At 42.2% G+C, this 15,262-nt stretch overlaps 1 protein-coding gene across 1 annotated transcript; it reads right to left on the reverse strand.

Moving 5' to 3' along the window:
* Positions 1-1,669: 1,669 nt before the first annotated feature.
* Positions 1,670-5,816, reverse strand: irx1a (iroquois homeobox 1a). The gene is made up of 4 exons (XM_061820502.1): positions 5,119-5,816; positions 3,140-4,235; positions 2,723-2,798; positions 1,670-2,070 (listed from the first exon to the last, which is right to left on the reverse strand). The coding sequence occupies exons 1-4, from the start codon at positions 5,368-5,370 to the stop codon at positions 1,995-1,997; spliced, it is 1,500 nt and encodes a 499-aa protein (XP_061676486.1). The 5' UTR covers positions 5,371-5,816; the 3' UTR covers positions 1,670-1,994.
* Between the last annotated feature and the right edge of the window lie 9,446 nt (positions 5,817-15,262).

Here is a 15,262-nt window from a genome sequence, read left to right on the forward strand (position 1 = left end):
GCGACGCAGATGTATGTACACAGACGTCCATCGCCTTTTTTTTGACCTCACAGCCAGTCCGCTCACTTCAGCAGTCACAAGAAAGCAGCGTCTCCAAAGAATATGTATGTTAGTGCTTCCATAATTATGATCACTTAGCCATATCTAATGCTAGTTTGTTAGTTATCGTAATTAATGTGTTTGTATAATACTAAACTACTCATATTATATTTTTGGGGATTCTACATGTAATATATTTCGGCATAATATTTTTCTTGATAACTTTGCCCACTTTTGATCAACAACAAAAGAAGACTAGTTAGAGTACTGCATAAACAGTGATGTGCATTCTACATTTAATGTATTTTGGCATCATATTTCTCTTGATAACTTTGCCCACTTTTGATAAACAACAAAAGAAGGCTGGTAACATTAACAGTGCTGCATAAATAGTGATGTGTTTTGACATAAAATAATTTGAGATGCAGTATTTTTGTTAATCAGAGGTTGTAAGGAAAATATCAAACAAAGAGGCTTTAAACATAAAGTTCACATGAAATGGTTTCACAATAGACTTTGGAAACAAAATATAGAATTTTTACATGGATTTAATGTGTATATGTGTTGCTTGAGGATTTTTTAAACACACAGTCCGTTGAATTATTTTCATCGTACGTGAAATTGTAACTCCTGCAATTTGTTGCTAATCCTCATGTACTGTCACAGGATTTATTGCACATTTCACGTTGGAAAAAATGTTTCCGTCTGCTGCCTATAGAGGTCGCTGCAATATTGCAAAACGGACGTGCTTTCGGAAGACTTAACCCATTCATCCCCGGGAACGGTTTATTATTCGTCTCCTTTCTTATAACAAAAGCACAAACTGCTCATTTTGAATGTAAGATTTAAAAACAAAATAATCTGATTGTCACGTAATATCCTGCTCCAGCTCACTTCAGGTAACCAGAAGGTTGACAAAGATATTTTCAAGCGAGGCAGATATTAATGTAGGAGAACAATATAAGCAACGCAATGTCGCCATAAGAAAAGAATAATTATTTTTTTTAAAAAATCAATATAAATTGACTTAATCGGGCAATTATGGTTAGCCAAACGCGTGCGTTTGTCGTCCCCAAAAGTTGATTTATAGTCGAACGATCCCAATCAGCCGGACGGCCAGCAACCCCAAACACTGCACAGAATGTCAGTCTGCCCCCCTCCCCCACGATTAAATAAATAAATCAAGGGAAATATTAATAATTTATCTCGGAATCGACTTCTCCCTCTGACAGATTAGATTTTAACCATTTGATTTTGTTTGGGCTGGGCGTTCCCATATTATTACTTAATGACCTTCCCAGCTGCTCCTGTCCATTTTCTGTCAGCAGCAACCATCTGGACACTTATTAGCACCTCAATGCCTTCGTGCCTCCAAAACTTGAATCAAATTAAGCATGCTCACACACTTTTTTTTTTTTTTTTTATCTCCCAGCAACCCCCTCCCCCCTCCAGGAAAAAAAAAAATTGTCGTAATGACTAAAAAGATATTCCGTTATCTTATAATTCCAATATTTAGTTTATTAGGCAAAATATACGATCTGGACAAATTCCTTCAACGCTTCCTATTTACAAATTTAAATCACATGATATTTACATTAAAGAAAGACCACCATAAGCACAAGATAGAATAATAATTAATATAATAATAATAATAACAAAGTAAAAAGTCTACCAAAAGTGTCCCAGTGTGTCTGGGTACAATTGAGAGCGATCGATTAACATTTTAGGCGCGATTATAGGCTGCACAATAACAGAGGAAATATTCATCCATTTTTTTTTTTCATCCACAGGATATTACCAAATAACGCCGTTTGCGCGTTAGCGACTGCAACGATTTCAATGCAAGCTGCTTCATCATTTTTTTCGTTGTCCTTTTTTTTTAGGGGCTGGAATCTTTTCTTTGTTCTTTTTTCCCTTTCAATCGCACACAAGAAAAAGGAAATGAAAAGAAAAACTCAAGCCGAAGAGAGAGCAGTGAGGACCCGGTGCGTCGCGTCTTGTGGACTTCTGGCGTTAGGAGGCAAGGATGACCTGGGGGGGGGGGGGGGGAAAGATGATTACATTTATAATAGCAATAATAAAAAGAATAATAATAATGTCATGCTAAAGCAGTCTTCCTTAAAAAAAAAAACAAAAAAAAAACAGAAAGGCCGAGTGCGAACCGAGCTCAAATGAATCCAAATATTATTTGTGCAGCCCGACTGGAGGAGACTGCTTGCTTGGGGAGGTTTGGGGGGGTGGGGGGGGGTTGCATTTTGTACTTGAAACAGAGTTAAAGCTTTTTTTCTTGCCGCTCTCTGCGAGAGGGCTCCCGTGGGCTCCGGGACTCCCAGGGGTCTTTAGCGAAAGCACAGCCCAGACAGAGCCCGTTTTACTCGGTGACTTGATAAGTAGCCACACGATCCCCGCAGGGGGAGGAATTAAAGGGGCTGTGGGATGAGAGTCAAGACCCCTGTCACTCCTAAAGCAAATTGTGCTTTATTTGCTTGACTTTCTGGCATGTTGTTTTATTTATTTTTTTCCATTCTCCCACCTTATTTGTCCATAAATAATGCGTGTTGTTTATTTACCGCGATGTAAAATTGTATCAAATAGCTTTTATTTAATAAATACACATTTGCAGATACTACTTATTATTATTATTATTATTACAATCGTAATAACATTTTTAAACAAGTCTCACCTGTCATGAAGAGGCCGAAAAGAAGGCTTGAGGGTTGGCGTTGGGGGGGAATCACAGCGTACACCGTTTTCGTGTTCTAAAAGGAAATAATCACTTGATTATCATCAATTGCTTTGCAGGGTTTCCCCCCGGATTTTCTTTTGTCTTTTTTTTTTTTTTTTAATATTGTCAGTATCGTAACTGTATGCAAACACGCAAAATTTGTTGACGTTCATTTACCATAAGAGACACTGTTGGCTGGAAAAAAAAAAAGAATAATTCGTTGATAATTTACACAATGTGGCTGACTGGTGGATATAGGCCAGTTGGACACATTGAAATCACGTGATGTACATGAGCAACTGATTTGAATGATAAAGATTCTGATTTTTTTTTTTTTTTTTGGATTTGATTTAGTGCTTGATTTTGCCACCTCACCTATGTGTTTGGGGCTGTCCATTGAGGCCTTGCTCTCCTGACTGAGGGCCGCCGCAGCTCCAACCGGGGACACCACCACTGACGTCGGCTGCTGCTGCTGCTGCTGCTGCTGGGCCGCCAGGTGGTGGTGGTTCTGGTGCTGATGGTGCTGATGGTGGTTCCCCAGGAAGGATCTGACATTGAGCAGGGAGTTCTGACCCAAAAAAGCCCCGTTCGTCCAGTTGTGGAACTTTCCAATCTGACAAGTGTACAGTCCGTGGCTGGGGAGGAAGGCGGGGTGGGCCTGGATCTGAGGGTGAGTGGGGGCCACTGTACCAGAAGGGGACGTGGGTTTCTGGGCTGTAGAGTCAGGGGTCGTGGCGGTTTCTGCCAAAGACCATATTTTGGGCTTATTGTTCGAGGGCAAATGGAAGCCTCCGGCTCGGTCCGGAGACAGAACTCTCGTCGTGGTGCTGGTGGTGTTTCCGGAGTCCGCGTTGTCCTTGCAGCCGCCAAGAACTGAGATGGATCCTTTTGATTTTTCCAAGGCCTCGTGGCCCTGCAGGCCGAAGGCCCGTCTCTTGTCCAAGCCGTCCAGCTCTGCCCCCGCGTCCCCATCGCCCCTGCGGTCCCTCGCGCCCCCGTCTGTGGACTTATCGTCGTCATCGTCATTGCTCTGATCGCAGTCGTTATCATCGATCTTGTCAATGTCTATGCTCTCCAAGTCAATCTCCTCCTCATCCTCGTTTTTCTCCGTCTCGTCCCCGCTGCCGAATAAATGGCCGTCCTCGCCGTCCTCTTTGCTCCTGCTGCCCCACGTCACCTTGTTCTCCTTCTTCAGCCTCCTCCTGGCGTTGGCGAACCAGGTGGAGACCTGCGTCAGGGTCATCTTGGTGATGATGGCCAGCATGATCTTCTCGCCTTTGGTCGGGTAAGGGTTCTTTCGGTGCTCGTTGAGCCAAGCCTTCAGGGTGCTGGTGCTCTCCCGCGTGGCGTTCTTGGGCCTAGCCGGGTCCCCGTACTGGAACTGACCGTACGGGTAGAAGGCAGGAGAGGTGTGAGCCGCAAAGCTGGCCGGGTGGACGCCGGGACTGTCCTTCAGATCATATTGGGATCCCTTGAAAGAGTAACCACAGGCCTGGTTATTCTTATTCTTATTATTCCTTCAAATATGCACAAATGTAGCACGTGCGTGAACGCCGCTTCATTAAATTTCCACGAGAAAATACGCATCAGGTCCAACATGTTCCTAAATGCAGTGGAAGACTGTTGCCCGAAACTGGACACGACAAACTTCCACGAGTACTTCAAAAGTTCTCTCCAACTGTGTCAAGGCAGTGAAAAAAAATATACATGCAGCAATTACTCCTCTTTATTAAATGGGTTTTCATTTTATGAAATTTATTTTGGATGAATTATAGATGAACTCGAGCATTTTATAAATGTATTTATACACGGAATTTTTGTTTTTTGGTTCATGCAACCTATTGACACAACGATTTTTTTAAGGTACAAAATTATTTCGTTTGAATATTGATCAAGAAAAAAATGTGACAGTCACCCATAACACACACAAGCGAAAACACACATTATACGTCGACAATCATTACTAAATCATGTTTTGTCAAATGATGAATTCACATCCATCACAACTTGACAACATTTTTTTTGTACAATCTCTACAATAACTTTAACTCGATTAGCTGTCAGCAGCTATTATATGCACAAATATAGAGTTGACAATATCCTGTAATTTACTGGCCATTTTTTACTATATTATTCTTAAAACAATAAACATTATTTTGTTTTGTAACCACGTCAATTATTTAACAGTATTATTAAAACTGCTTGCGGCAGAAGAGACAATCGATCACGGAATTGTTGTTTGGCTTTCGTTCATCCTGAACATTTAAAGTCAGTGTTGTATTTTTTATTTTTTTTAATTATGATTTGATTTTATTTTTTTTCTCTCTCTCACTCTAGGCTGCACGACTCCTTACCATTTGCGAGAAAAGAGCCAGATCCGCGCTGGTGTAGGGCAAGAAGGCGCTGTAGTTGTGCGCCGCCGCGTACGGGTTGGCGTACATGCCCAGCACCGACGTGACCGCAGCCGCCGCGGTGGCCGACGGACTGCCTCCGATTTCGGTGCTCCCTCCCCGGGACGAGGGCGTCAGCACTCCCGCCCGGTCGCCCCCGTAAACCGCCTGGGAGGCGCTCAAGTACTGCGGGTAGCCTAGCTGGGGGAAAGACATCTTCCGCCGCCGGAGGTGACGCTCGACGTGCACCGAACGTCCACAAAACTGCGCGTCACAAAAAAAAAAAAAAAAAAAAGTGGCCTCGAAGATTAAAAGAAAAAACCCAGAAGAAAAAGAAAGCAGATGAGTTGCACGGGGGAAAAAGTGTTGAAGGCAAAGTGAGCATGCAGTGCAGGTCGGAAGGCGACGCGAAGAGGAAAAAGAGGAAAAGTGCGTCGAATCTCAGCTCGCTGCGTCTTTTGCGTCCGCGCGGATGGGATGTGATCGGCGATTGCGCACATGCAGACTGACGCGCCTGGCCCTCACTCAGGTCTCCGGGCTGATCTCTCAGATACAATTTGAAGTTGACGCTTTGATTGGCATCCTCGACTTGAGCCGACAAGCTCCTCCTCGTTTGGACCGACGTGAACGTGAAAAGAACGTGGAAATGGAGTCGGCGCACATTGGCGGAGGCCTCCTCCCTCCTTCTCTCGCTCTCTCTCTCTCTCTCTGCCCTTCCCCCCCCCCCCCCCCCCCTCGCCTCTCTCGTTGTCGCTCAAGCCGCGTTTGGACTTATTGTATGTTAAATGTTGAAGCTTTAGAGCGCATTCGACGACGGCTTTGATTGTTGTCTGACAACCCGTCGACGCGATTTGACAGCTGTCGGACACCAACGGGAAGAAACTCGTCACGGGAAGGAAAGAAAGAAAGAAGGAAGGAACTTATTTGGAAGACATTTCAATTGTACTCAAAGACCTCTTTAATATATATATATATATTTTTGCTTTAATTCAACGTGAACTCAATACTTTCGTTTCCCCCAAAACATTTGAATTCCTTTATCATTGAACACTCATGACGTTCTATAATTCAACTTTTTCAATAGTTTTACAGAAAGTATATTTTTAAAAAAATAAAGACAAACGGAAACTTGCTCACCTAAAATATTATTTTATTTTGTAATTTATTATTATTATGGTATGCTGTATTTTTAATTGACCACTGCTTTTGATTTCTTAATGGTTTAGTCAAACCCCCCCCCCACACACCTCCTCTTCCTGCTCTCTCTCTCTCTCTCCATCTGTGTGTGTGTGTTTAGTGGATTTAAAGCAGATTGTTGTTGTCCTTTGTAACAGCAGAGCCACTTCACGTTCGCCCCCCCCCCCTCTTTCTCTCGCGCTGCTTTGGAAAAAAAAAAAAAAAAAAACGAGGAATGAGGAAAAGCTGCAGGGACAAAGTCAAACACACGCAGAGACACCGAGCTGCAAAGTCCCCCAATGTGCTGAGCAACCTTTACGATACAAAAATGTCTGCATATTTTCAACATATTTGGCCGTTTTTATTGTTTTAGAGATGAACTTATATGGACACGTTAAATGCATAAAACATTTATTCTACGAAAACTGAAAATATGTACATGCTATATATTTTACCCCGTCTTGAAATGTTTATTATTATTATTATTTTATCAGATGGGGGTGGGGGAGGAAATCCAAAGTGCAGGATATTAAACTCTTCTTTTCTGCCCTCTTCTGGCACATCCAGCTTTGGAGAAGATGCTCACGTTTCAAAAGTTACCTGTATATACTTTTTTTTTTTTTTTTTTTATGAGTACATTTGCTTCGTATAGCAAGTCAAAGAGGGGTATTCTAGATGTGGACTTAATACCGTTCACGACTGAAGCCCGAGAATTCAGGAGATTCCGATCTGCAGCAGATGGCTCCGAGTGGATATTGCAGAGCGCAGAGGATCTGTTAAAAAAATATCTGAGGGGCACTGATGGTAATCTGGGTAACACATCAGAAAGAAGGGGGAATGGCAATTGCGATAACCCGCTGGAAATGTGCGCCGGTGGGGGGGGGGGCTACATATGAAGGTGGGTGAGAAAAAAAAAAAAAAGGTGGGCGTGGGGGGTCCGGTTCTCGTAAGGGATAAAGAGAAAAGAAATGTCAAGTAGTTTTGCGTTCATGCAAAATGACATTGATCATTGTGCTCGCAATGTTTGGTAACACCTATGCAAAAAGTCATAAATGTACAAAAGAAAATAATCATTATAATCAACATTTAACAACTAACTTTAAATACAGGACTTAGATAAAATACGGAAGAAACAAACAAAGCAAAACCTGAGCAAATTCAGGTTTTTCTATAACATTGCGATTAATCAAAGCACTCCTCCAGCTACTATCTGCATGAAATCTCCTTTTTTTTTTATGCACAGGTTAAAGATTGGGCTGTAATCGCGTCTGTGACAATGCAGAAAATCCTGCGGCTCCTCATATCTGATATTTTTATCATGTAAATCTACAGGAGGCTCTTCATTAGCTGTTATGCCTTAATGGCCACATCCAGTGAGTGTGGAAGTCAGCCTAATTGTTCTATTTCTGTACTCAGCGTGGAATACGACTTACCGGCTCTCACTTCATCGTCTCGCTTGAACAATCTAATAAATAATACAGTATATGTCTGTTCTTTACTCTGGAAGAAATCCAACACAGCACTGTTTAGAAACTTACAAAAGTTGCTAATTATGAAACAAATGAATGACGTGAAAATTTACCTGACAATAGTTATTGCAAGTATATTATAGGACTTATACTTTGCAGGGTGTAAAATGTTGTCGTCTAAACTTTGAGAAGAATACATATTTTCTTTTGTGAGAAAATACTTTGTTATAATGTGCGCGGTTTGTCAAAGAACGTGGAGCAAAAATGTGAGCGGTGATTTATTGAAAGTGTGCACCGTGTGTCTACTGCACGCGTAATGTTTTGAAAAAGTCCAAGCTTGCCACTGACACGCTTGATGTTTTTCCCAGTTGATCTAATAACGCTGGAAGTCAGGCTGCAAGATACGACCTGCGAGCAAAAACACAGACTCCAGTAGAAGTCGCAGTCAACGTGTATTACAATAACAGCGGTTATGTTGACGGTTGGCTACCACCGCAGAGGTCAAGGGTGTCTCTGTGAACTAATAACTGCGGTGAAAGATACTCCTTTCCTGCCTCTGGGAGTGCCAAAGTTGAGGAAAGGTTAAGAATCCGCAGAATGTCCCTTTTGTGGCTTTCACGTAGATGATCAAATTAAGTGTTGAAACCAAAAGAGGAGAGGAGATTAGCCGAAAATGAATTGAACAACACAACCCGTCGGTCCCCTCGTTAGCAGCGCGCATAAATACTTCCACGCTGAGCTCCTCCGAGCCCGCGACGTGCGGTCACGGCGGCCAAACGATTTAGCTGCGGGTGCGAGTCGGAGAAGCGGTGGGGTTGCACTCGGATATTTGATACGCGGACAACTGCGCCGCACCTACAGGTGAGGAAACTGGGAATTTCCTGCCTCATAAAAGAGGCCTATTCTGGGTCTCTTAAGGTCACCAAAGTGTTCACTTGACGGCTAAACACTTGGATGGCTGTTGTCCAACGGCTCAAATCATTGCCAATTTTCAAGTGACCCGGCGACAAATCCTCGTTAATTTTTCAATTTGAATTCCCTTCGAAGCTGTCAGCATTTGGATGCTGAGTAATGTGGGAAAACAAAGAAATTTAATGAGACTGCTTATTGGAACACGGCAAATGATAGCAGTGGCTACCTACATACATTGAGAAATCCCCCACAGGTTGTGAGCACCAGACCAATCTGATCGATTGCCTATGAAAGAATCCTGTATTTTTAAAGTATGACATTCAGATTGCTATATCTCAGTTTGAATCCATTGAGAAATGTACAACTATCTTAGAACAGTCCTTGTTCCAAATACAATTATTGTCAATGCTCAACTCTCAGGATCCAACCAGTAATTAACATGATGAACATCATTTCCCGGGTGTCAAACTCAAGGCCCGGGGGCCAGATCTGGCTCGCCTCATGACTTTATGTGGACCGCGAAAGCAAATTATGAGTATCAACTTCCATGATTTTTGTTCAAACCTGTACTAAAACTTCAAACTGTCATATCATAAATGACACCGTTGAGATATTGCAAGCAATATTGTGTGCCCAAACTACAGCAATAGTTCGAAAACCCCATTAGCCTTGATTTCTGACTCCAAAAGTAGCTCATACATTTCATGTGGAAATACGATGAGGCGGTTTAAGGTTTTCATGGTTTTACAGTCATAACGGCCCTCAGAGGGAAACCAGAACTACAACGTGGCCCGCGACCAAAATGACTTCGAGACCCCTGCCTTACAACATACTGTAGCACTGTGTGTGTGTGTCACGCCGACATGGTTGAACAGTGACCGTTCCCGGTACGTTCAAAAATGTGCAGCCGCACTCGTCAAATCAAAACAAGAAGCAACGTGCGGACTTTCCTGAAGTGCTTTTGCTGAAGACACCGACTTGGTTCCCATCAGCAGAACCCGGGCAGACTCTGTTCATGCTTCTCACCAAAGTCCCTCCCTTCTTTCATCAAAACATTTGCTGATTGAAACACTGACAACAATATTGATTCTTTAATTAGTTGAAACTGTTTTTTTTTTTTCTCTCACATGGGTTAAATTATATTCTATAACATGAAGGCCACAGACAAGCTTTCACTCAAACGTTAAAATAAAAAAAATAATTTTGACAAAATGGGATTTGGCACATCACGGGGAAAAGCCCAAGGAGGTCCTCTCCGAATTCTTTAAGCACATGAAAATCACTACACAGTATACACATGAAGGTAAAAAAAAATAAAAATAAAAATATCACTATACTTTATATAGTTTTTCTTATGGCAAGTCATATTAGCTCTTGCCTTACCGATCAAAAGTTAGTCGACAAAGACAAGAACACTGTACCACCTGTGAAACACGTTGGATGCGCAGTTATGCTTTAGTGCTGTTTACTGGATCTGGTATTAGATGTCTAAAATCCATGGAGGATATTACAAAATTGTATTATGAAAGACGATCAAGGGAGATTGAAGTGAAATGCGCTAGTCATTGTCACAGAGCTTGGTGCCAGATACATGTCAAGGGTCCTCCAGCAGGAACAAGTCCAAAAACACACAGCTAAAAACATCAGTAGAGACTTGAAAAACAAAACATTGGACTATTCTGAGGCAAATCCTATTGAATAGTTGTTGAAGGAGCTGAAAGAAACATGGTGTCGGTGGTCAGCCTAAAAGAGCATCAAGAGCCTGTGAAATTTAAAACTATTTGTAAAAACTAATGGACAAAAATATTGTGAAATTAAAATACTGAAGTTTTGATTTCAAATTCAAAGTCACTGTAAAATGCAACCAAAAAAATCTCATTTGTCAGAGAAGTGTTGTCCACTGGATTTGCGAAAATGAATTATTTCTAAAAAGTATTCAAATTGAGACTTCAAAACAGAGATATATCGAGGTGTTCCCTCAAACAGTGGGCGTGTCCACTTACTGCTCAGAAAAGACTTCCAACATCAGCTAATAAGCAAATACTTTCTTACAGCGAGTATATGTCGACACATCTACGTATCTGTTAGAGGCGCAAATAATATATCTTCTAAAAGCATCCGGTGGCTGGAGTATCTCCCAACGAGTTGGGCTTTTCCAAAAGGTGCCAGCAACCAGCTAGCTTGCGGGCGAAAAGTCTTCTGGACGGCCAAGACGGCCACGGGGCTCGTGCAAAGTCACCGCCTCGCTTAGTGTCATGTCGCTGTGAAGGTCGTCTTCAGATTAAGTGAAAAGCCATCGGAGGACAAGCTTCTTGCTAGTTATATACCCTACAATGCTTTACGTTTCAATATATTATGCTAGCCTGAATGTTACAAAACACATAAGCTAACACTTGGCAATTTTAATAACAACACAGCGTTGCTCTGTAAATTGTGGGATTCAACTTTGGGCGTGTAATCATAGCTAATGCGCTAACTCTGTGGTGTAGTGATAGAAATGGGCTAAGTAATCAGAACTAAGTCACTCACACGTTGCCCGGATAGCAATTGATGGAAAGAAGGTGCTCCGTTCTTAGACAGTGGGGGGGGGGGGGGGGGGGGGGGGGGGGGGGGGCAAGTGTGACACGAAAACACCAACGTTAATTTTCAGACTACATTTGCAAAACTGCAGATACTTGCAGCAAAACGAACATTTTTGTCAGGTCCAACTTCAGTTCGGAGGCTGTTTCAACCTGAGTAATTGGCAACTGTAGTAGTTTTTACTTCTTCATTTTTTTATGCTTCGACTTATGATTGTGTTTGTAAAAGTGATGGAATATTTCACTGAAGATATGTATACAGCCTTTAGCATGAATGTTCTTTTCTTTTTCGTGTTGTCAAAATATTGTTTTGTGGAAGCCAAACAAAGATTCTCACAAAACAGATTTTGTAGGGTAATTAGCAGTGCATGATGTTGAGTGCACCTACTTGCTAAAGTTGAGGTAATTATAAATATTGATTCGTTGGTGCGAAGTGATTGCATTAGCTGAATGTGTGGTGTATGATCAAAAATGGAAAAATAGTTGGTAAGTCTTGAGGTTACTTTATCGTGGATATGAAAAGCAGGTGTTACCGCACTGGGGCAGAGTTTTGCGGAAACAACGGCACTTTCGTTGTTGCCGACGCTTGTCCTTCAACGCATTCTGTCTTCTTTACTACTTACCATCCAAAAGACAACAGCCAAGTATCTGCTCTTCCCCCCCCACCCCCCCTCCCTCCCAGGGGCATTCTCAGGGGTGGGTAATCAACGGGTGGGCCCGGGTTTTGATGTGGTTAGGGGCCAAGGGGAGAGAAATGTGAGAAGGGGTGTTAATTGTTTTGGCTCTTTGCTGGGGAAACATATCAACATTAGATTTAATGGAGGTTAAAGACTCGTTGCCATAGGGGCTGAAGCTAATGAATAGCTATGACTAGCCAAGGAGAGAATGAAAGATGGAATGAGACAGCCATAGAGAGTAAGCCATAGATTTGATATACTGTAGATATATAGAGATATTTTCTGCATTGCTTATCCTCACAAGGGTCGCAGGAGTGCTGGGGCCAATCCCAGCTGTCATCAGGGAGGAGGCGGGTACACCCTGAACTGGTTGCCGGCCAATCGCAGGGCACATCGCAGAGACAACCGGCAGCACTCACAATCACATCTAGGGGCAATTTAGAGTGTCCAATTAATGTTGCATGTTTTTGGGTTGTAGGAGGAAACCGGAGTGCCCGGGGAACATGCAAACTCCACACAGGTGGGGCTGGGATTGAACCCGGGTCCTCAGAACTGTGAAGCCAACACTTTGCAGCTGCTCCACTGGGCTCTTTCCCTCTCTCTCTCTAGCTAATAAGGAAAAACATTCTTACATCTAGTAAATATATATATATATATATATATATATATATATATATATATATATATATATATAGAGAGAGAGAGAGAGAGAGAGAGAGAGAGAGAGAGAGAGAGAAATCCGTTGATTTTTTTCCAGTGAGTCTTTTCCTGGCTTCTTGAACATTCTTACTTTGAGCATTTTTTTTTTTTTTTTTTTTTTGGTTATTACAGCGCCAGCCTAAATGGATTAACAATAAATACTGGGGAAAATATTTCAGATTTACCGCTATTGTTGTACACAACACTCATTTTTTTTACAACTTTGCAGCAGGAGATGTCAAGGACAACTTTGACCGTTAAGATGAAAAGCATTATTTTTAAGTGCTTTTATTTTTAAGGATTCAAGTCTCCTGTAAATAATCACAACTCTACTAAATATAATCACATTTATTCTCAAACCTGTTGCAAAAACACTTGATGTGCACGTGATCTCCACAGTGAAGACTGTAGATGCTAATTAAGTAATTTGGCAATGCAAAAGATAATTCTATTACACGGTATTTAACGTTTTTTTTTTTTTTTATGAGCAACCATCTGAATTCTCGGCTGCCACGAGGCAGCGAACGTAATTCTCCCAGTCAATAGTGCACGTGCTCTTTTGAAGAATTCAGCTGCAGATGTATGCAAAGTACAGCAAACGAGCAAGATGCATACAGAAAAGACATCGAAGACAAAGATAAGAGGTCTTCCTTTTGTCTGCGTTTAATTTTATGCTAAATCCGAACGAGGCCTCAAATGTTGGACTGAAAGACTTGGAAGGGTGAGATATACGTTCACGGCATTTCTTTTCCCATTTCAGATTTGCTTCCTTGGTATGGAGAAAAATGAGAGCACGCAAATCCGTATTAAGATGATAGAATTCCCATGTTTATTTCTAAACAGTGTTAATTGAATTTTAAGGAAGGGTCCTTCCTGGGGAAAAGATTTTTGTACACTCAAGTATTCGTTGGAATATACACCCTTTGATAGTGGTGTAAATAAAGCATATAGATAAAATGATCAACAGACAGCATGACAAATGGAATTTTAATTAGCTTTCTTTCTTTCATCTGTTATCGTGTTGCGCCGCATTGCTCTTTGGTGCGCCTTTGTGCAAAATATTCGGAGTCGAAACCTGCTGTTTTCATGTTTCCGGACAAGCTCCGTGGGATGCTTCAACCTCTCACACCGGCAAGACTGCCTTTACCCTGATCACTGATCAGATTGACTTGCTTTTGGCTTCTTTAGGGAGTGCTGGATTGCTCTTAAATATAGTAAACACGCTGTAAACAAATCAAAAAACAAGTCTTGGATGTTTCCACTTACTGGAGTTGGTAGCCCTGGCCTTAAACTTTTCGATTAAGAAGTCTTTTTTTTTTTTTTTTTATTATTATTTTTTTTTTTAAAGAGTGCATCCTTGATGGGACCTAATGGGGGCAGAAGTGAGTGCAATATGATCCCAAGCCTGGATAAATACAGAAGGTTGCATCAGGAAGGGCATCCGGCTTAAAACTTTGCCGAATAAATACGAGCGTTCATCTAAAGAATCCTGTAATCGGCCCTGTAGCTCAGTGGTTAGAGCACTGGTTTGGTAAGCCAGGGGTTGTGGGTTCGTATCCCACTGGGGCCTCCACTCCCTGAGAAGGGTTGCGTCAGGAAGGGCATCCGGTGTAAAAATTGTGCCAAACATATATGTGCGTTCATCTGAGATGACACACTGTGGCGACCCCGAAAGGGACAAGCCGAAAGAAACTTACTATCTAAAGAATCCTGTACCAGATCAGTCGCGGCCCGGACTAACAGCGCCACGCCCGGCACTGTTAACCTGCAGGGGATCGGTGGAAATTCAGCCGCTGTGGGTCAAAGACAATGAAGAGGAGGAAAGCGAATTCATTGGCAGAAGAAGAAGAGGAATGCACAGAGCCTTACAATTGAGTTGTTGGGACTTTGAATGTTGGGACTATGACAGGAAAAGCTCAGGAGTTGGTTAAACATGATGATTAGGAGAAAGGTTGATATATTGTGCATCCAAGAGAGCAGGTGGAAAGGTAGTAAGGCCAGACGTTTAGGACCAGGGTTTAAATTATTTTTACCATGGAGTAGATGGGAAGAGAAATGGAGGAGGGGTTATTTTAAAGGAAGAGCTGGCTAAGAATGTCTTGAAGGTGAAAAGGGCATCAGATCACAGGGAGCATGTGACCTAGAGTTGAAAGAGAAATTCTGGAAGGAACTGGATGAACTAGTTCTGAGCATCCCGGACACAGAGAGAGTGGTGATTGGTGGAGATTGTAATGGACATGTTGGTGAAGGAAACAGGGGGTGGGGGGGTGGGGGGGGATGAAGAACTTATGGGTAATTACAGCATCCAAGAATGACATTTTGAGGGACAGATGGTGGTAGACTTTGCCAAAAGGATGGAAATGGCAGTAGTGAGGACTTTTTTTTCTTTCCATAAGAAGCAGGAACATGGGGTCACCTACAAGGGGGGAGGTAGAAGCACGCAGGTGGATTACATTTTGCTCAGACGATGCTAAAATACTCCAAGACATGAACCTGCACACCTTTGAAACAGCACCACCAAGAACGTCCTTTGTGCATCAAATCCAGATACACCCGTAGGACATACTACATTTAATCCAATAATAATTATTATCAT

Source organism: Syngnathoides biaculeatus, chromosome 5, assembly GCF_019802595.1.
Source record: "Syngnathoides biaculeatus isolate LvHL_M chromosome 5, ASM1980259v1, whole genome shotgun sequence".
NCBI lineage: Eukaryota > Metazoa > Chordata > Actinopteri > Syngnathiformes > Syngnathidae > Syngnathoides > Syngnathoides biaculeatus.